General features: G+C 38.4%; 2 protein-coding genes and 1 long non-coding RNA gene across 6 annotated transcripts in view; 1 reads left to right on the plus strand and 2 right to left on the minus strand.

Annotated features, from left to right (window-relative positions):
• Positions 1–6,483: 6,483 nt before the first annotated feature.
• Positions 6,484–7,786, minus strand: ptf1a (pancreas associated transcription factor 1a). The gene is made up of 2 exons (XM_084119050.1): positions 7,123–7,786; positions 6,484–6,984 (listed from the first exon to the last, which is right to left on the minus strand). The coding sequence occupies exons 1-2, from the start codon at positions 7,715–7,717 to the stop codon at positions 6,782–6,784; spliced, it is 798 nt and encodes a 265-aa protein (XP_083975176.1). The 5' UTR covers positions 7,718–7,786; the 3' UTR covers positions 6,484–6,781.
• Positions 7,787–14,441: 6,655 nt separating this feature from the next.
• dlgap1a (discs, large homolog-associated protein 1a) overlaps positions 14,442–23,377 on the minus strand; it is a 126,244-nt gene continuing 117,308 nt past the window's right edge. For all 4 annotated transcript variants that reach the window (XM_084118952.1, XM_084118950.1, XM_084118951.1 and 1 more), the window contains 4 exons: positions 20,161–20,579; positions 19,560–19,651; positions 18,385–18,537; positions 14,442–17,828 (listed from right to left, as the gene is read on the minus strand). In XM_084118952.1, coding sequence (XP_083975078.1) covers positions 17,613–17,828; positions 18,385–18,537; positions 19,560–19,651; positions 20,161–20,579 — 880 coding nt within the window. In that variant the 3' untranslated portion in view covers positions 14,442–17,612. The remainder of the gene's footprint in view (positions 17,829–18,384; positions 18,538–19,559; positions 19,652–20,160; positions 20,580–23,377) is intronic.
• LOC311086191 lies at positions 15,854–20,245 on the plus strand. Its single transcript, XR_014607021.1, has 3 exons — positions 15,854–15,951; positions 19,578–19,674; positions 20,117–20,245. It is a non-coding gene; the product is annotated as an uncharacterized lncRNA (long non-coding RNA).

A 23,377-nucleotide genomic window follows, 5' to 3' on the forward strand; every position in this document is an offset into this window, starting at 1 on the left:
CCACAGCTATAAGTTCATTCAAAGCTGTAAGATAATTGAAGAACAGATAATCAAAGCTTTTTTAAGGTAATGGGGTTGCCTAAGGGCACTCCTAACTTAACCAAAAAAAAAAAAAAAAGTTAAATTATTTGGTCAATTAAAATGAATAAAAAATAAAACACTTTTATAATAATAGTATAGTCCCCACTTAATTTATTCTCCTATGTTTTTTTTTTAGTTGCAGAGAAATCGTTTATTAATGTCATAAAGCTGGACATCTTTACTCTAAATATACTATTTTGTGTATGTGTGTGTGTGTGTGTGTGTGTTACTCTGCATTTGTGTTGCAAATACCTCCCCGCTGAGAAATGCTTATAATAGGAGAAATCAGTTGGACAGCAGTGAGGTTCATGCCAGCGAACAACTGAAAGGTCTGTTTTCATAGATTCCCTTTTGTGAATATTACAACGAGACCTGGTGAAAAATGATGCATGCTTTTACACTTTAGAAACCTGGCAACTAGGGGAAAAACCCTCTCAAGTCCATCCTGTCGAACAAAGGGCGGTCGACGCATTGAGCTAAGATGCAGCGAGTTCTGCGTCCCAGGCACATGACGTGCATCATGGAAACATATTGTATCGAAATCGTTTGTGGGAGAATACCGGGGATGAAAAAGAATGGGGCGCTTTGATCCGCGCCCTGGGGTCCCGAGCTCCCCGAGTGCGCGCAGACTGACTGCAAGGCCTTATTCACTTTCAGATAGACACACTTACAAATGCCAGTGAATGAAATTTGCATATTTGTAATTTATCACATTTTAGCCGACTTCTCTGTCTCTTTGCGGAAGGTAGAAGTCTGAATAAAAAAGTGGATCAATTATCAACGCGAAACTGTTCCCTTCTCATATGCAGAAGGCTGCGGTTTGGAAAGTAGGAAAGAACAAAATATCAAAAGTTATGCTATGTTTTAAAAATCGTCTTTTCTTTTTTTCTCTCTCACTTTTGTCATCATGGAAAAAATTGCATATGCCAGCCAGAGTGCGATTAATGGGGCTACATTGAACCCCTTAAATGAAGTCAGAAAGTTGGGGAGTCTTAAATACATTATAAGCAAAGTTTTTTTAAATTATTATATTTGTGAAATGTAAATCTACAATAAATTGGCAATATGGCGATCAGCGTGCTGTTGCTATGGTAGGATAACGGGACTGTTTATGAGCGTCTATTTAGCAGCTGACTAACCTTGTTGGAAAACACTACTGGAAAATGACGCCACGAAAATTACTAACAAAAAGAAATTACATAATTTGCACGTCGGCCTAAAATTATTTATGGGAATTCATAAACTAAAACTCTCTATTAAGCCCTCTTGCATGCCTTGCGATAGGCATATTAACATATGCATGTTGTTCTGGGTTTTCTAAGCCCTCATTCCTTGAAGAACTTTCAGAATATGTGCATTCCCTTGCGATGGGTTCAAACAAAGCAAAATGCATTAATAAAAATATGGGATCCAGGCATTTGAATGAATTGACAGGCAGGGTCTGGATATCTTAGCACTGACACAAAACCGCATACGGTAACTACATGCCTGCCTTGAAATACGAGAGTTTGAATAAAGGAGCAGTAATATTTCATATGGGGCACGCAAAAGCTGGATACAATGCCTCTCATATTAAGAACAATATTCAGTCCATTCTGTGGCGAACAAAGATCATAGCAAGACGTCTTTGAGGCTAATTCAGTCAAAGGCACATTTTGGCTTCCCCCGCGGTAAGGTCAGTGTCGTTGTGTATGGTCCACCAAGGGTGGTATGGGGTTCCACGGCCAAGCAAAGCCAGCTGTCCCTGGTGTAGGGCGACCAATCTGAATTGTTATTCTAAAGCACCAGAGATACTATTGTGGCTAATCGTGAACCCTGTGTTATGAGTTTAAAGTTCAAAGTTTTTTTTCTTCTTCTTTGCCTATAGTTTACCACAACTAGTTTTATATTTTACGCACAATGCAAGTTTTGTACGGTCAGCTATGGCTTCTAAAGTAACGATTTAAATTTTTTTTTAAATCCAGATTGTCTTGAAGTTTGCTTTGACCGTGACTTGGAAAAACCAATACATTTCGATTAATTGCTGTAATCGGTCGATTAACCATCATGTCATCATTTACTAAACTAATAATTACAAATGGCGGTAATCATCATCATGATCATCTTATAATAATTAATTTTAAGAGATGTCATGCCTGAGGTTATATAATGTGTTTTTAACTTTCAAGTATAGGTAGGCTATGGGTTGAAATGTTAACTTTGAACAGATATGCTTTATAACGCTGATCACAAGATAGATAAAAACATAATTTAGCCTGCATAATAATTGCACTAATAAAATAGGATTTCACATATTTTAGTGACCTATTATTATTTATTGAGGAAAAAGCAATGCATTTTAATAACAACATATCCAAAAACAAAATTCTAAATATGCACATTAAATGCATACAGAAAGCCTCATAGATAAAAGTAAGTTAAAATATTGAGGAAAGTCTTGTGCTGAAAGTCTTTTTCCTTAATTCAAGCTTTGGGGTGAAGAGAGGGAGGCCACCTTCAGACGAGCAAAACTCTGCCAGCTTCCCACTTTGCTCTTGTTAGGAGGGCATCCCGTGCGCAAAAACCCAGCTTGCCTTGGTGATGTTTTATTTTCCATGGACCAATGTCATGGCATAACAGTATTTTTTTCTGGAGGTAACTGGCGTCTTTTGTTGCAAAAGAAAACGAGGAGCTGCCTATGGGGGTCATTCTCTCCTTTTATGCTCAATTGACCAATATTTTTTTCTTTAAAAATCCTGCACGCGTGCGCGCTTTTGTGCACTTGTTTCCCTGGATCCTGTTTGGCTGCTAAGAAGTTAAATGATTCGCAATAGACACCGGTTGCTGTGTCGAGGGTTTCGTCAGTACAAAGGCTGCTGCTTTCGCACCATATGCTTAATGGACACAGCCGTAAAGGCCATAATAAAGGTAAAACGTGGTCTTTTAAAAGTTGGAAAGGTTCCCTTTATTTGATTTAGATGGAGCAGACTACGTGCGCACAAACCAAAGCGCGCCCGGGCATTGACTCGCTCTTTCTTTTCTGAGGCACTGCAGCCACCACGTAGTGTTTCATTACAACATAAGCTTTTCATCACCCGGCTTTGTTCTGAATGAAAGTAATGCTGTGAATTAAAGAAATGACAATATTTTCTATCAGCTTGAAGGTCCAAGAGAAGGGCTCTCAAGCTTGGCAAAAATCAGGCACATCATTCATCATGTCACCCCGCACCTGTGGTCCTGGCATTCAAATTATACAAACCTATTCTTATTAACCTTAATTATTCAAAAACGACACAATGGCTGAAATAGAGCAGGTTGAAGTCTGTTTATTGGTCGTAAATGTCTCTCTGAAGATCTCCAAGGCTCTTTGTTAGTCCCGCGCGGAGACCGCTCTTCTCCTTTCAGACATGAGTAGCCTTGGACTTTTCAGTTTTCAATCGTAACATCTGCTTAATCGTACGGATCAAAATATGGAGACACCAAACATATGCAATGGAGGATTTGTTAAATCCGGGTAATGAGTTATTAACAAGACAAAACAATGGAGCAGGATGGTGAGGGCCTTATGTTAACGGAGTCACTTTACGAAGCACCTCGTATTACCCTTCCCTCTAAACGGAACGCCAGGTGATGGCGAGGCAATCAATGTCCTTGGGAGGCTGCGCTCCGGTCCTTTTTTCTGCACGTGAAAAATTGGTGGACATAAATTCAATGGCTTGATCAAGTCAGCGCAATGCGTCTATTGCCTGTGGACTTGGAGGACAAAACAATACTGTTGGCTGGCTCGTGTTGGCGCCCTAAATCCGGGTGGATCATTGAAAATGTGTTTTATTATAACACACGTCATGCTTTACTGTTCCCATATTGTGTCAAGACAAAGGCTAATGGTACATTAAAGACAAGAAAACCATGCCAACACGTCTTGGAGACGTTGTAGACGGAGACGGGCCTCCCTCTTTGCTTGTTTTAAGCAGCTGCTGTCCAGGACCCAGGCGCACAAAAAGAACAAGTTTGAAATACCAGGTGCATCGAAGAGAAACTCGACATGGACGGATATATTAAAGCTCAGAACACAGTCCTAGCAATAAAGATATCATGGCAATTATCTGCAGACTCAGCACCGTGTAAAACCAGGGGCGCCTGGACAGCCTGTACTTTGAAAAAAAAAAAAAAAAAAAAGAGGAAAAAAAAGTCCCCCTTTCCCGGGGTGCATGATGAGCCTGGCTTTCTCAAGCACCTGTTAGCCTGTGCCATCCCGAGGTAATATTTCTGGACAAATAATTAGTGATATATTTGTTGTATTGAGGATTACGCTGTACCCCCCCAGATGCGACTTGGACATGGGGGATTTAGTAGGCTTTAAAGAGTTTGGGTATCGGGGAATCAACTGGTGTTTGTTCAAGCTGGCAGCTGGCACCCCGATGCCACTGTTGCCATGCACTAATGAAAATGGGCTGGACTCGAAGATTTTCAGTCTTATCCTCCATATTTTTGCAGGCGATAATCCGAATATGAGCAGATTTAAAGCTTATGAGAATCTTGATAGGCGTTGTTCCCAGCTTAGTGCGCATCGTAAGACTGTTGACACTGATAGTTATAAACCGTGCGTAATCGTTTCACTTTCTTTAATATTTATAGGTGTGGACTATATGGGGCTCATAACTGATGACGGCGACTGTACTGTGTAGAGCCTATTTTTCTAAAATTTCACTGCGCTTTAACGCACACAGGAAAAGAAAGGAAAAAAGAGTGCAAAAGAGTGTTTTTTTGTTCACATTTTTAGTCAGTTAGTGATTTTTGTCTGTATATAATTAATCAAATCTACACGACTGACCAAACTGCGCAAAGCCTACATGAAATCGCCCTGCTACCCACCGGTATCCACAATCGCAGACTTTGCAATAGAGCCTGTGGGACGTTGGAACACATAATAACGGGTATAAACCTTACAAGCAATAAACGGTCGCCTTTTAAGCTTTGCCAAGCCAAAACCCCAAAGTAACCAAATAGAAACCTGAAAAGATCCAGTGCTTCAGCCTTTTTGTTCCGCTCCATCGGCGCTCCTCTAAAAGATGCTTTAAGGGTTTTGTACTATGCCTGTTTAGAAAAACTCCTTTCACTAGTATATAGGATGACAAAATACAATGATAGCCGCATTTTTTTGGTCTCTGTCTTCCCTTAATCAAATTGAAATTTTACCACGGGCAAATAGTTCGCCATAAAATTGCCATAAGACGTTTGGGGTCCTTTATCTTAGTTAAGTCTGACTTGCTAACATTTGACTTTCTAATGAGCATAATGGGATTACATGGTTTTAGTCCTGCGCCCTGGATAGCAGAAATCAACGCGTTTAATGGGGCGCTAACACATGGAAAGGTTGGATTATGTCCATCAGTTTAGATTTAATTTAATTCATTAGGAAAGTTCCCAATAGAATTTGAGGATTATTGTTGACACTAATTAAATAGTAATCTCCATCTTCAATAAACTTACATAACTAAATAGGGAAGTAAATGCATTAGTAACCGCAAAGCATTATAGTTAACAACAGCAAAAATGTAATTATGCTTCCACTTATTGTATGATAGCATACTCTGCGCACGCCGTGTATTAATGAAATGACATATAGAACAAACAAAAACAGACATTATGATGTAAACAAATGAGATTTTAAAGGATAGTATTAAATAAATACCTGTGATTCCAGTCAGTCCATCCAAGATATTAGCCTCCAAGAGCTCTTCATGAGTTTACATTGGACATGTGTTTGGGCTACCTCTTAATAACTGCGAGAGCTGACGTAGAGACAACTGGGTACATAGAACACGAGTGGATACCACGGGAAAATTTTGCCTCTGAGCACCTGCAGTGTACCCAGGCCAACTGCCCAAGGCAAAGGAAACGTCATGCCTCTTTTAGCAATTTGGACCCACACTTTAAAACATACTCGTTCCTCTCCTGTTTAGTTATTTATTTATTTTTCACCCAAACTGTCAGCGTCACAGCGAGGGTCCGTCAGATTTCCATAATGATAAATAGTGACATCTTTCAGCTGTTGTTGCACACCATATCCAAGGCTTCACACCTCACGTTAAAGTATCTATTCAGAAGCCACGTTTTAGTTACAGTTAATCGCACGATTTTACTCTGGCCTATTCATTGTTGCAGAATAACAGATGACCTGTCTACAAGATATATCATCATATATGCCTACTCTGTTGACATTATCATATTGTTAAAATAGAATTATATAGCACGCCAAAGGATGCATGTTTGTCTAAATTATTTCATTTTGATATTTTAAACTCATATTGAGCCTTGAGCAAACAAACAATATATATGTTGGGGGTCCATTTAATGGTAGGAATTGTTTAAATAAGGATATTGGGACATTGAATGATTCAAACAAATGATCGTGGGACATCAGACAAATTTATTGAGTCATATCAATATAAATATAGGCAAATATTTTTCGTGTTTCGTTTGTATAAAAATATGTTTTGTTTGACATAAAATCAGTATTAAGTTAGAAAAATATATTACAGCAGAATTAAAGCAATTAAATACAACACAAAATGATTGCCAGTGGCCTTATGTTCAATTCAGACTAAAAAGCTGAAAAACGGATAGTCACAATAATATATTCAAATAAACAAAATAAATGGATATATCCATACAATTCAATTACACAATGTGTATACAGGATAATAACGGCACTGCCTTAGGAAATACAGTTAAAGGGGGGTTCATTCTCGATGTTGTTTATGGATGATTTCAAGTGCAACTTTCGTGGGTCCTCTGGTGTCCAGACTTTCGCTGTTCTAATGATGTTCTGATCTTTTAACTGCTTCTCATCAGTCCATGAAAGAGAGTGTCCGGCGAGAGGAGGCAACCCGTAGTCTGGGTCATTTGGAGATGGGGATCCTAGAAAAAAAAGATAAGAGTTGTTTAAATAATGATGATAACGACAACAACAACAACAACATTAATACAAATAATAGTAATAATGATTAATAATAATAATAATAATAATAATAATAATAATAATAATAATACACATACTTGTTCCTCTGTGGCAAATTATGACTTTTTTAGGTTGGTTTAAAGTATCACTGTGTGGGTTCCGGATTGGCATGTCGGACTGCACAAGTTCTGCAAGGAAGTTTATGTAGCCGATTGCCAGACGTAAAGTGTCAACTTTTGAAAGTCTCTTCTCGTATGGTAGGGTAGGGATGTGAGATCGCAGTCCCTCGAACGCATCGTTAATGGACTGCATCCTCCGTCGCTCCCGGACATTAGCAGCTTGACGCAACTGTTGCATCTCCGCTTCGGATCTCAAGCGCCTCCGCCTCTTCAGTAACAGCCCGTCTCTGTGAGGGGACAGCTCCGAGGTGCTGTCAGCGCATCCGTACGAGAAAGTCGAAGAAGACGAGGAAAAGGAGAAGTTGCCAACGTCACAGTAGTCTCCGTCCTGCGCTATCCGACTGTCCTTATAATATTCTTGGATTTGACTGGTGAGGAAATCGACGTCCTCGTCCAAAAAGTCGTCTGTGTCCAAGTGATCTCTCGACGAGTGGTCCGTGAAGAAGTCATCGTCGTCGAAATAAGGGGAGGAGAAGGAGTCTAAGCCTGTGAATGGATCCAACACAGTGTCCATTTTTTTGCTGTGTTGGTGTTGCCCAGTAACAACAATCGCCGACTTTTCGAGCTTTCCTCTTGATGCTCAAGAGTTGGTTCGGTTTGAAAGGCGGCACGCGAGGACTCTTATAACTACATCCATAGTCGCGTGCCATTGACCGTAAACGCCAGCCAATCAGCGCAAAGCATCCCCAGCGTCCGCAGCCGATGCAGCTCACCTTAGGATAAGGCATGTTAACAGGCCACCCCCCTCAGTACACGCCCCCTGAGCCCAAAACACCGAGACAGGACATGCTCCTAAATTGTCAACAAAGCGCCTGCCTATATTGACAACTGTATCAGAAATAATCTCTCCGTCAGTGTCCCAGTCAAACCTCAATAAATGACCAGAATGAGGTCAAACATGTTCCTTGTATTTTTGTTTTTAAATAATTTTATATCGTTTGCATATACTTCAATCCACCTAAATGACAGACATGTGTGATTTTTCAGCACACTACTTTATGATACAAAATAATACAGGAAAACCAAATGTAGGCTATATTTATATAACTGCAATGCACGAATATTTAAAATGAGCCTAAGTAGCCTATATCATTAATTTCCTACCAATTTTACAGTTATTGTGTGGCATTTGGTAATGTCTCGGTTCTTCGTATGTTAAACAAACAGACAGCAGTTAAGGGACATGGTGTGCCTTCTTTATTATTGACACTTAAATGTTAGTTTTGTCTGCCCGTTTGTCTTTCTTCCATTAACTGTGCGTGCATAAAGTGCACCCAGTCATCACATGTAATGAAGGGGTCAGGGAGGTAGATATGCCTACTGTTGACCCCGTCACCTTGAGGCTCCTCTTAAAGCAGGTAACAATTCAAGCGCTCACCATTCGCGTGCGCGAAGCCCCTTCCATCGGCCTCTTAATTATCAAGACATGCAGCTATGTTAAAGCCCCCATTGGTTGTCCACGAGGTCCATACAATACAGCACAAACATTTGTGTATGAGTGATGTCAGTGAAAGGAGCTGTCATTTAAGAGGCAGAAAGGGTAAAGAATAGGTCTCTCATCAATCACGGGTTGTAGGATGTCTGGCCGCACGTTTGTGTCAAAGCAGTGGACACTCGCCTGTTCAAGAAACAATCACAAGAATAAGGCGAGAGCTCCAGTGGTAAAGCGAAGGCGTTTTCAGCTTTCAATACGAACAACCTATAGTCCCCCTGAGCGCATCTTTACGTGTTCTTCAACAGACGGAAAAATATTGAAAGGCAAAACAAACATAAAAACGACTCTCACTGACTGAATGAAGATTGTACATTAAGTGGAGCGCCGTTTGGAAAATGAGAATTTATGCAGAATGAGAAATTAAACCATTGCCTCTCAATTTTCTAAAAAGCTAGTTACAATTTAACACAGATATTCAATGTGAAAATTCATTGAAAGATGTTGGTGTTATTTATACAGGTAGTTCCACAAACCAGAAAGCAGTTTTCAGTGAAGAATTTTAAATATTGTGTCCATAAACATTATAAATAAATATCACACACATACACACACGCCGTGAAAAATTATGATTTATTAAATTGGTTTAACTTAAAAACATCATCGTAAAAAATTGTTCTGTATAAATCCTGCTTTAAAAATGTTATAATTATGAAATTATTAAATATCTGTAAAAATAGCAGCAATTATTATTATTATAATTATTATTATTTAATTAAAGCACATTTAAATAAATACTGCAGTTCAATTAGTTGGGACTACCACACTTTTGAACGCCAAATTCCCATAGATTTTTAGGGAAGAAAAAAAAGAGTTGTCATATAAATAAAGTGGGTGGTTTTCTTTTACCACGAGACATCATTAAGTCCTTGAATAAACAAGAGTAAATATACCAGCGGATAAACGACAAGCAGCGGGTATGGTTTTATTATGTAGAGGGCTGGTACTGGCGTTAAGAGCAGTGTGCCTCTCAGTGGTCGCCAATGAGGAGGTTTGTAAGACACCTCACAACAAATTATGCTGGTACCTGAGATGCTAACTGGTTGGAGCCTATAAACAACCCTTATTCTCTGCTGTTCAAATAAAGATGGAGGGGGTCACTTTGTTAGTTAAAGGGAAAAGGGGTCTGGTGAGTGTATGGTTGTTGCACCCCGCTGCAAGCTGCAACGCGAGGGACAATCCGTGGGAATCACACCACTTGCGCGCTCTGCACTCAAAGAGACCCACTGCCGGCAGTCAATGAACAGAGCAGCCGTACAGCTTGTATGCTAAAACGCGTATTTAGAATATTAAAAAAGGTATTGATAAATGACTTTTTTTTTTTTTTTTTTGGAAGAGGACCGTTATTAATTTCTTGCTTGAAAGTTTAAAAGTGGACGAGGAGCAAACACATCAGAACGTATTTCTCCCCCCAAAATGTCTATATTCATTTCAATTTCAATAGGCATATATGAGTAATGATTTTGTTTTTCATCAGGTTATGTAACATAAGAAAAGTCACTGAACGACTATTTACTCAAGAGCACAAAGTTCACGTTCAAGTGCATAAACTCTCCATGATTCGGAATGGTGCACCTGTGGAGCGGCACAAGTGGCACCTGAACGCGCACCGGTTGTTCAGCAAGGCGAGTCATTCAGCCATTAAGCACAGACAGGACCGTGACCGTCACCTTTGCGCTATCAATTAAGCAATGTCACATATCTCAGCGACCGCGGCTGCAGACCTTGGGCTGGCCTGGGAATTGCAACACATGGATTTTTGAACAGATATTACAACGATGAGCGTTATAAATCAGGCGTCTTATTTCATGTCATGTCGCATTACATTTCATGAGGCAAGTAAAGACTGCAAGCAGCAAGAACCGACACGTTACAATTCTTAAAAAACTATGGATAATAATAATTATAATATTTATTATTATTATTAATGATACACTGTAAAACATATAGGCCTATGATAAGTTATGACAACAGGTTTTACATTGTTTTAACTCATCAAAATATATTTTTTATATAAGTTATACAAGATTCAACTAATTTTTAAGTTTTCAGTTTAATGTAATTTAAGCTTTAATGACTTAAACATCCAAGTTTTCCTAAAACTTTTTTTTTTTTTTTTTTTTTTTTTTGTGCACAGTTGAAACATTTTGGATTAGCGAGAGGAAAAAGTTAACAGATTTTCAGATTTATTTCAGTGGAAATCGCTACTAATCCGTTTAATCTTTGTGTCAAACAGGATTAGAGAAAGGATTAAATATAAAGACAGATTAAATGAATCAATCAATTACAATAATTGGACTACTTGACAAGGTAAGGTTGAAAGGTGTTCCAAGCCTTGAACCGCCGATATTTTAGAGGACATGATTTTTGACTTTGCTTCCCTGGAAGACACTTTCTTGGGCCATTGAAGAAAGAAAGAAAGAAAGAAAGAAAGAAAGAAAGAAAGAAAGAAAGAAAGAAAGAAAGAAAGGAAGGAAGAAAAAAAAACTATTTTCAGCAACAAATAGCCAACAATTGTTGAAACAAAAGCCACACAATGTGATTGGCACTGGTCCTCGCGTGTTGGGTAATGTAAAACGATAAAAGGCACCACACTTTGTCGACGCGCCTGTCAAGTGGCTTTCATTGTTTCTACACTTTACATTTATTGACCTAGTATTCAAAAAGGTTGACTGGTAGACAACTATTGACTACAGGAGCCTTGCGTTTTCACGGCCTCTTTGAAGGGTCATAGATGTTAGGAACGCAAGCTGCAGAACACTGGGGATCCCTGGGAATCCAGCCACATGCGCCAGAGCAACAGGAGCAGCAACAGCGCAATGAGCGCTCGTCCTCCAGCTTGCCAGACAAATTAGAACGGTAGTCGTGGGGTGTGGAGAGATTCCTGCATTCACAGCGATGAACAAATAAAGCGCTCTTTCTTAAGTGTCACATCACACGGGGACACATTGTCCCCTCATATTTAAGACAGGCAATGGTTTCATTCAAATATCAGCAAAAACTCGGCATCTCAATGTATCCTCTGAATGAAAGATATAGGCTATACTTCATCGAATATAGGTAGCTATAGTTAGTTCACTTCGATTAAACCCATTTAGTTACGATTCATATTTTATCCTAGATTAACAGCATCAATTTCATGGATCTGGAACTGGGGAATGTAGTTAGAAGCGTAATCATAATCCTCTCAAAAGCATAAACAGCACCTATAAAAGTGTAATAGGCTACTATAGCCTTGTTATTATTACGTTTATCCTCGCGGAGATTAAGAAGATTATTGATTCACTACATCCTAGACTAATTGATTTTTCCTGCGTTAATCTGAAAATATGGCAGCCCTTAGGCTGTTTCAGATTAGTGAGGTGTTTGAGTAGCGTCCAGCAAATAAACCTTATAGGAAAAGGGGAGCGCGGGGGGTGCAGGGTGGTCCTCTTGAGGCTATGGCCCAGTGCATTAGTCCTATTTCTCTTCATCATTCATTGTGCAAAATAGAGAACAACAAATAATATTACATCACGACAGCCTTACTACGACAAACTTGATTAACAGTAAAAAAAAGAAAAAAAAAAGAAAAAAACAAAAAAAGAAAAGAAGATTCTGTTTGGATTATCTATTTTATTAAAAATGTCTACTATGGTGAAATAAATAAAGTCCTCAACAGTGCTTCACAAAACAGTTTCACAAACCAGAAAGCAAACAGTTCATTATTAAGCAGACCGTATTAATGCATCTTTTCGGGAGCTGTCACGTCCAAAGGTGCTGAATTAGGTAGGCTACAAATTCCGCAATAACTCTAGCCTCGTCTACCATACACAAAAATAGTGCGAAAATACTGCCAAAATATGAAATGCATGACTTTTTTAATGAAACATTAGAACATAAGAAAAATACGCATGAATTAGGCTATTATTAAAATTAATTTATTTCCTGTCAAATTTGGCCTATCACATCACGTTGCCGAGTTTCGCCAGATTTTAGCAAGTGGCTACCGAGAACCAACACAATACCATAACTGTTTCATCGTAGAAAAGTGAAGAAAAACGCCTTTATAGTTGAATGATGCACAAAGTAAATACATTTCATTGGACGCACGGCCTTTGACGTCAAAGATATAGCAAGGATTCCCGCTCAATTTTCAAAATTGATAAGCCTATTTATTTCGCTGTCCTATGCGAATTTAAGCAGTTGCTTTTTATCCTCAAATTAATCTTCAAATCCCTATGGTGTAAATACATTAATACCATCCAAATCTATTAACGTATAGGCCAACGTTTTTTTACCATTTCAATTTGAAAAAATGTCGTTTACGATCTACTAATAGATTTCTGAACATAATGAACTGAGATGTAGCCTACATGTGTGCATAAGCAATTTACTGCATTTAAGAGAGCCACATATATTTTTTTGCAAAAACGTATATAGGCTAATTATAGTTATAGCGATTTAAGCCATTAAGAATGTGCTATAGCTTTAAGGTTATGAACATTTATTTTACTTTGTTTCTACTTGTTAAGTCGCTGTCAGTTCAACAAATGTTGCCTTCTAGAATCATGGAATTTCATTAACTTTTTTTTTTTTTTGGGTCTAACGTTAAGAATAGGCAACTTGAAAAAAAATGGTAGGGACAGACATATAGGCTGGCTTTGCAGTTATTCATTAAGGCCATATCCATGCGTCTAATCATGGCAATAACTAGCATATTGATGGTGATGCTCAGGGTGCTGTCAGACATATCACACAGTTTTTGCGGTTTTCTTGCAGGTGACTGCATGACTGGCACTATTGGATCAAGATATTCTATAATAATGCTTTTGGGAATCAGTCAGCAATTCTAAGAATCTTTACTTTAGACTAACGGGGTCGATTCTGTTTAACTATACTTTAATAAATAAAAAATATATTAAAGTATTTACACATATATCTTATTCTTACCCATTAACATAGCATAGTTAGTATAGGCCTTCCTAACTGAAGAATGCGTTTTATGTGCGCGATGGTACAAGGTGCATGAGAGCAACAAGTGCTTTGTTGCTGGATCCTCAGTGACGCCTAGTGTTGGAAGAGGGCATTGTCTCTGTTTCCGTAAATTACTTTACAAACCAAAGATTTCATGCATGATCATCTAGTAGGGTCCCATTGCGAAAAGCGGATGGGGAAACGTTCCTGATCACCTGATCCCATACACAATTCATACCTACTGTAAGCTATCATTCTCGTTTTTTTGCACGTACGATTTGAGGAATAATATTAGCTTTGCAAGTAACACTGATGCTTGTTTACAAACAGGATTCCCACATTCCCCTTCCTCCAGGCAGTCCATGCAGCCATCAACATTTTGCCAACACCTCAAAAGCTAAAGCTGCTGACCTAAACTTGCTTACCTGTAAAGATATCCTCCACCTCATGTAGTAGGCCTACTGAAATATTTATTTGGTGATAGCGAACGAGTGTTATTTCTCGTTACAGCGTCTCCGTTTGTTCGAACTAGGTAATTGCCTTAAAAACGACATTACAGTAAGTCACGCTAAAAATAAATACAATAAACTTAAGTACTTAAGTTTTATTATTTTTGTTAGTGCAAAAGCCAAATTAACTATTTCAAATTCATTCATTGCAAACCTAGGCCCAGCCAATTCATCTAAAAGTTTAGTTCACCTTCCCATCATAATATTGCAGCAAAAAAAAGAAAAAAAAAAAAAAAAAAAAAAGAATATCGTTTGTCTACGTTTTGTAATACATGTCAAGACAAAGTTTCAATAATTTATTCTTTGTTCATCGTATGTATGCACATATAATGTTTATACATACAGTACAACATATTCACAATATGAGTGGCATGACAGAACACTAAACAGAATCAAAACCGTATAAAATAAATCCTAATTAGATAAGACAAATAAATAAGTACATAAATAAATAAATAAATAATAGTATAAATCATATATATATATCTATATCTATAGGACTCAAATTGTGTCTGCATGCTTACAGGAACATCCTCATCATATAGACTAAAATAAGAACAAGGGGCTTTGATATTGTACATGAGTTCATGAGGCTACTTGACTTCAACCAACAGAAAAATTCAAAGATTGTGTTAACCAATAAAATTAGGAAGCACTTTTATAGACTCGCACACACACACACAGGATCTCACACACACCTATTTACCATACATATACATACATTCTTTAAAACAGACTCACACCTGTGTGCATTTAACACGCAAACACGCTCACAAATACACGCGTAAAACGTCACCACTGGAGACCCTGAATTTGCTGCAGTCGCTTCATCTCTGTCTTTTCCTGAGAGTTTAACGCTAGCTTAGCTCACCCGACATGGCCGATCAGGCAGTCACACGGTCCTCTCAGAGTCACAACCCTTTTGAGCACAAAGCTTACAAAAACTTCCCCCTGTGCCCCAACACAGTATTAAAACACACATTAAATTAAGTCACTGTAATTGCTACTGGAAAGACATAATCTTGTGAACGATGATGAAAAGCTTGCATTTTATTAGAATTCCCTTTCTAGTGTCATTTTTTTGCAGTCGTCTCATTGATGTACCTGTACTTGTCTACATAAAAATCCACAGAAGGCCCCAAATCTATGTTAGAAAAATGATTAGTAGGTTTATTAGTATTTTATACACTAAAGAATATAATAATGTGCCTAAATGTCCCACATATGACTAAAGAGGTTTTAAAATAAGAAGAACTGTTAAAGAGTGGCCAAGCGTTCACAATAGCAAGCATCAGAATGACAAGAAACAGAAATGGCTACAGAATATTGAAGGCAATTGTTCATTAGCAATGAATCAGTTTACAGAATCTCTACATCAAAATAATGTAGAAACATTAGAATTTTGTATGAGTATTGCTTTTAGCTTAAAATACCCTGTAATGTGGTAATAATTTCCCAATTGAACTACAAAAAAAAAAAAAAGAAAAAAAAAAAAAAGAGAAAGGGCAGGGGTGGAAGTGAAAAAATTGCAAAACGTTCTGCTCTTCTGAGAAAAACAGAAATGCTAGAAGACAACAGGATACAGTATTTCTAGATGGTAAGATGAACAGAGAGATAGAGAGAGGGAGGGTTTACCTACTTCACATGGCTAGGAACATAATTCACTATGATCACATCTCTTCAGATCATCAGATTAAGACAGTGTGTGAAAGAGGGAGACAGATGGGAAAGACTGCGGAGAAGTAAAACATTAAACCTGCTATAAAATTCCTTCAATCCTCAAGGGAAAAGGTACAGGCAGATTATATTACAAACCCCCAGCCCATTCCACTCAGAGTGAATACGCTTATGTTTATTATTCGTCATAAATCTGTGTAGAGCTGTTAAATGATAAAGTATATATGTGCGTATATGCACACGTTTATCTACATGGAGAGCGAAGGTCAGCCGATGGCTCTGAGAGAGGTCGCTATGCATGTGGAAACATGTCTGTGTGTATATGTGATTGCAAACAAACTGTATGTAACCACACATGCATAAAAACAAAAAATATTATATATAAGTGGCTGAGCTCCAAATGGTGTGTGTGCAAAGGATCTAATTCAGGGTAGTCATATTTAATGTGACGTGAATGAAAGCGAGGCTGTAAAGGAACAGTTAAGCTATTGAAGATAATATGATGCGAGGTGTAAAGTGTAAAATGCTGCTGTAATCTAAAAAAAGGGTCAATAGTTATATTTAGTAGTATATAATTAAGCACTGCAAAAAAAAAAAAAAAAAAATCATTCTTAATGAGTATTTTTACCCTACTTTCCAGTTAAAATATTTAGAAATTCTTGAAACAAGATACATTGAGAAGCAACACTGTATAAGACAAAATAATTTCAGAGAATGCATATGAACACGTTTAAAATGAGTGTAAACAATCTGTGTTGTTAGACAAAAAAGTTTGGGGTCACTAAGATGCTCTTTTTATGAAAGAAAATAATACTTTTATTCAGCAAGGATACATTACATTATTCAAAAGTAAATAAATTTGTAATGTTGCAATATATTTCTATTTTAAATAAATGTTGATAAATATGAACTTTCTATTCATCAAAGAATCCTGAAAAAAAAAAATGTATTACTGTTCCCACAAAAATATTAAGCAGCACAACTGTTTTCAACACTGATAATAATAATAAATGTTTCTTGAGCACCAAATCAGCACATTAAGACTGATTTCTGGAGGATCATGTGACACTGAAGACTGGAATTATGATGCTGAAATTCAGAATATATTAAAATAGAAAAGTTATTTTAAATTGTAATAGTATTTCACAATATTACCGGTTTTACTATATATTTATTAAATACATTAAGCCTTGGTGAGCATAAGAGACTTCTTTTAGCAACATAAAAAAATCTTACTGATCCCAAACATTTGAATGATAGTGTAAATTCAAGATACAATCTATGTAAGCAAGTATTAATATTTTATGCAGTGTTGCTTGTCAAAGAAAAAATTTAACTTGATTTAAGGAACATTTTGACTGGAAACAAGGTCCCTTCAGTGAATCTCAACCATTTCCACCCACTGCATGTTCAGGATGTTTCATTGGTTGTACTGTTTTTCAGAAACCCTAAAAACAAAAAACAACAGGAAAACATGGGATGTGAAAATTAGATTAACAATACCACCTACAGCTTCGCTTTCATTTTCATAAAATTAAATAAGGCGTTAATAAGTCCTGACTAAAGTCCTGGGTGTCATAGAAATATGATGCATCTATGTTGGATCCCATTTTTTAAATAATGAAAGGTCAAATTACAACTACTGTGCTATCGTGGTGCTGGTGTATGTCTCTCCTAATATACAGTGGTCTTAGCATTAGGCAAATATAGATCTGTGTGACGTGTTGTGCTCATGGCAGAATTCATGTGTGAGTGCGTTTTCATGTTTAGCAGTTTCATAGTCTGGTCTGGGCCTCAGGTATATAGATCTCGATGCTGTCTGCGCTCTCTGTGGCCGAGTTCTGCCGCACAGAAGCGGCTCGCTTGGCCGCCATCAAGCGCTTGCGCGCCTCCTGACGCTGCTTCTCGGTGCTCTCCAGCGAGCGGTCTCTGGCCAGGGGAGGGTGGCCTTTCGGGGGTTTCTTTGGCACTGGGGGAGGCAGCCGTCTCTCCTGAACAGGGATGACAAACAGTCAGTTAGCCGCCGCGGCGGGCGGAGAAAGACGAGCGGAGACAGCAATATGGCACACCTGCACACAGACAGTGCTAAGGCCAGCCGCGGCTCCGCGGCCGACTGCGTGCGGTAAGAGAACGGCCCGGCGGGGGTGAGAGGTTGGGGGCCGCTGCCCCCATGGTGCGTGCCAGATGGAATGACTTCTGAAAACAGCTCACTGTCAAACAAACAAACAAACAAACAAAACAAACATGAAGAGGATGTCAGGAAATTAAGAGTGAGTGAGAGAAACATTCACAGTCACATTAGACCAACAGACCGACATGAGGCACAGGGAGGCAAGAGCAACACTTTATAATCGTTCACAATAATATTGTGGATTTTGGAGGTTTGTTATTGCCAGCGCCCACCCCTGAATGCATAATACCACACTACAGAAGCAACAGATCATGCACATGAATGAAAAAAACGCAATGTTGCCCTTCGATCAGGCATCTGGCACGTCTGCATTCATATGTCAGTGACTCTGTACTGATTCTGCAAGTTTGTTGTACCTTTCTCTCGGGGGGGTCGAGGGGTCTCCAGTTGTTGGCTTTGAGCTGGTGAAGCTCATCGAACTTTAGGCTGATATTCTCAATGGAAAGTTGAAGCATGTCCCAGAACCCTGCTAGATCTTGAGCCACTGGCCGCGGGTGAGCATTTGGGTTCTGTTGAGCCAAGAGTTACAGAAGTGGAAGAGGGAAAATTATATATGACTATTAGTTTTCTTTGGAGCTGGTGTGCTCATCGCAAAAGGTGCCAAAGGTATCCACAGTTCCATTCTTTTCCAAAGAGCCAAAGCTGATCCAAAACTACTGTTCAAAAGTTCGGGGTTGGTAAGATTTTTCAATGTTTTGAAAGAAGTCTCTAAGGTTTACCAAAGCTGCATTTATTTGATCAAAAATACAATAATTGTAATATTGAGAAATATTATTAAAAATTAAAACAACTGTTTTCTATTTAATATATGTGACCCTGGATCACAAAACCAGTCACAAGTCGCACGGGTATATTTGTGGCAATAGCCAACAATACATTGTATGGGTCAAAATTATTGATTTTTCTTTTATGCCAAAAATCATTAGGATATTAAGTAAAGATCATGTTCCATGAAGATATTTAGTAAATTTCCTACCGTAAATATATAAAACATTTATTTTTGTGAGTGAATGCAACACAATCGTGAACATAAATGGACAACTTTAAAGGCGTTACTTGAAAGCTTATTTATTCAGCTTTCAGATGGTGTATAAATCTCAATTTTTAAAAAAATGGCCCATATGAATGGTTTTGTGGTCCAGGGTCACATATTTAAAAATTTAATAAATTCCTTTGAATTTTAAGTAGCCATTAGTGTTACATAATCTTTCAGAAATCATTCTAATACGCTGATTTGGTGCACAAGAAACATTTCTATCAATGTTGAAAACAGTTGTGCTGCTTAATATTTTTTTGTGGAAACCATGATACATTTTATTCAGGATTCTTTGATGAACAGAAACATTTATATAAAATAGAAATCCATTGTAACATTATAAATATCTTTACAGTCACTCATAATCCATTTAATGTGTCCTTGCTGAATAAAAGGATTAATTTATTTTCTCAGAAAAAAAACCAGACCCCAACCTTTTGAAAGGTATTGTAAGTTGCCTAATAAATGTTTATTATCATTACTATTAGTACTCACCAGATTTTCCTCACACAGCTCCCTGAACTGCTGAAACTTCTGGGACATAAGCAGCTGTGCACTTCCCACTGCACTGCGGATCTTCCCCAGAACTGAACGACACACACACGAACAGGTGAGCATCAAATACATGCATAATAACACTGGAAACAAAGGATTCTGCATATTATGAAACTTGACAGGCTTGAAAGAAAAGAGCTCTATTATGATTATAATTAGGAGAGACTAAAGTTTCAGGTGATGTCAGCATTTCTTAAAACAATGCCTGATTTCAGGCAAACAGTGTGAGGACCAGAATGTTCAGCAGGGGGCAGACGACTTCAATGCAGAAGGGGTGATCTCAATAAACAGTTGTTGCACTTTTGCATGTGGTGTTTCAGCAAAAAAAATCAGCATCTTTAATCACCTGCAAGCCATATTTAATTTAGCTGTATTAAAATTAAAAGTCAATGGCATTATAATTAGTGAAAACATGCCCACTGAGCACCGAAACAATGCACAGAGCACACAAAACTAACCAGAATAATGTTTAAAATTATATTTCACTTTCTTTAAAGATGAGACCTACTAGAAGAGATTTATATGAGACTCCATTACTCACTGTCATCAGGTAGCTTGTTTTCCTTCTCATCCTGCTCCATCTGCCTGCACCAGCCCTCCATGCGCTCCGTCTCCGCTAGCAGCAGCTTGAGGAACCAGCGGCCGTCACGCTGGCACACCGAGCGGCCCACGATTTCCAGGGGATCTTCTGTTACGCTATCAATCCAGGGGTCAGGTGGAGGCAGGATGGAGGGATCAAACCCAACGTCATCATAGTCGTCTGAGGTGCAGGCATGGTAGTGATTCCCTGAGCCCTGGATGCTGACGGTGGAGGTGGCGGCATCACGCGAGTACTGCCGTGACAAGCAGCCCGAAGAGGGGAACTCTGTGACAGGGGAGTCAGCTGGTGTGTAGTCCGGAGTGTCCAGATCAGCCTGCACTGCTGCCGTCACACTGTTAGAGCGGGTGAACCGCCGGTGACTGAGGCAAAGGCAAAGAAAGAAAGAAGGAAAGAAGGAAGGAACAAAAGAAGGATGGAAAGAAAGAAAGAAATTCATACCGGTACATAGAGTAACTACTACACACACTTATATGATGAAAATGGATTTCATTTCTGTAATAATATTCGTTTTGGTAATTGTTTGGGGGGCATGTCAAAAATGTCAGGGTGATACAACTGTCCCAGTATCATAATGAAGATAAAAATCTTGAAGTAAGATTTGAACTAAGTAGTTTGGCATCATCTTTTATTATATTGTTATATTGATTTTATTAGCACAACATTTTCTTAGAAAAAATATTTTAAGAAAAACTACACTGTTTATTAAGATTTGAAGTCATGTGGTGCAACCAACATGCAGAAAAAAAAACTATAAATAATGTGAAATGACCCCTGCAGACCCTTGTGACTATATGTCAAAGTCAACATGTCTCTCAGATGTAAAATTCCACTTGGTGTGACTCCCCAAAAACCTAATGATATGTAATAAATATTAATTCATGATATTTGTTTTTGTAAAAAAACAAAAACAAAAAAGACATACTTTTTAGCTTATATTTTTTAAAATAACAATGGAAATGATCAAAACAATAACGATTAATGGATTAAGTTTTTTTTTTTTTAAACCAAATAAAACTAACATGAATACAAAGAACATGTTTCTTAAAACTTGATGTGCGTTTTCCTTTCCTTTTAAAATATTTTCTAATTGTCTTCTTCATGGGCTTACATTTCATTGACACATCAGCTCTGTCTCAAAACATGAGCTGCCTACTGCCTACATGAGCTACTGTCTACGTAGATACCATTTGTACCACATTATTAACTGGTTTGAGATGCTGTTTGCAGGCACAAACATCATTAACAGCTATTTATTTAGGAGACAAATAACACCACTCAAGTGATTTACAAAAGACACTGATACAAAGCACACAGCTAGTGATAATTTAATAAAATGATGTAGCAAACATGAAAATTGGATGAAATGCATCTTTTAAAGCTGGTTTCCTGTCAACACTTTTCAGTAATGACAAACATTTACACTCTCCTTTAGCTTTGTTCCACCATATTTAATGAAATTGTTTTGCTGAGCTTGTCACAATGAATTGTGGTACTGCCTTTTCAAATTAACGTGTAGTGGCACTTCAAATTTAGGCAAAAATTAGGTCTTTTAGGATGCAGCATAATCGGTTGTTTACAATTTCTGACATCAGGAGCACGTCTATGGTGCCTAAAAATACAGTCTAGCTAGGCAGTTTTGAGAAGAGCCACGGTGTGCCAGCTTTAGCGCTCTGGGATAATCCTGTCCCTGCTCAATACGTTTAATAAAGTGAAAGTGTCTCCCTAATACAGAGTTTCTTAATCCTTCATTTTAATGCACTCTCTCACCATATGCAGTGTGCGGTATAACAGCTGAAGGGGATAAACAATACTTTTCAGAATGCAACAATATTCACCACTCCACTAATCTTTAGATTGAAGCGATTTGATAAAATACATATTTTAGAACCAGTAAATTACCTTAGAGGAAATGGAGCACTAGAGGACACAAAGACCAGGTGATAATGCAAAGGTGAGTGGAACAATTTTATGCTTTATTACCCATAAATACAATGATACAGCCCAACATTAGGGTGTCGTGGAGGGGTGAGGTGTCTAAGACCCAACATCTAGCTACTGGGGTGCCTCAGGGCTCAGTGCTTGGACCACTTCTCTTCTCCATCTACATGACATCACTAGGATCTATGACTCAGAAACATGGCTTTTCCTATCACTGCTACGCTGATGACACACAACTCTACCTCTCATTCCAGCCTCACGTAGCTGTTCGCATCTCAGCCTGCCTGACAGACATTTCTGGCAGGATGAAGGACCACCACCTTCAACTAAACCTTGCGAAGACAGAGTTGCTTGTGGTTCCGGCCAACCCAACACTACAACTTCTACATTCAGCTAGGTTCATCATCCATAACTCCATCAAGGTCAGCCAGGAACCTTGGAGTTGGGATTGATGATCAATTGAACTTTACAGACCACATTGCTATAACTGCCCAGTCCTGCAGATTTGCCTTGTACAACATTAGGAGGATCAGGCCCTTCCTATCAGAGCATGCAACACAACTCCTTGTCCAAGCACTTGTTCTATCCAGACTGGACTATTGTAATGCTCTCGTGGCAGGTCTTCCAGCTTGCACTGTCAAACCTCTGCAACTGATCCAGAATGCTGCATCCAGAGTGGCCTTTAACAAGCCGAAGAGAGCACACGTCACACCTCTCCTCACAAAATTGCACTGGTTGCCAGTTGCTGCTCGTATCAAATTCAAGTCACTGACTTTTGCCTACAGAACAACCACTGGCTCTGCTCCCTTTCCATAAACTCATTACTTCAGACTTACGTGCCATCCAGAAACTTGCCGTGAAATTGCAAGTGAATGCCGTCTTGTGGTGCCATCTCAAAGAGGCACTAAATCTCTTTCTCGGACCTATTCCTGGTCTGTTCCATGCTGGTGGAATGATCTGCCCAACTCAACCAGAGTGGCTGAGTACGTGTCCATTCTCAAGAAACGGCTGAAGATGCATCTTTTTCGGCAACACTTGATCCATTAATACTAACACTTTATCTTATATTCTATATCTATTATCTTTAAAAAATAAAATAAAATACAGGTACTGCGTTAGATTAAACTGGGATGAGTCATAGCACTTGCATGTTGTTGTCCTATTGTTAGTTTAACTGCTTCTATTGTTCTCATTTGTAAGTCGCTTTGGATAAAAGCGT

Source organism: Abramis brama, assembly GCF_963993115.1.
Source record: "Abramis brama genome assembly, chromosome: 7".
Classification (NCBI taxonomy): Eukaryota; Metazoa; Chordata; class Actinopteri; order Cypriniformes; family Leuciscidae; genus Abramis; species Abramis brama.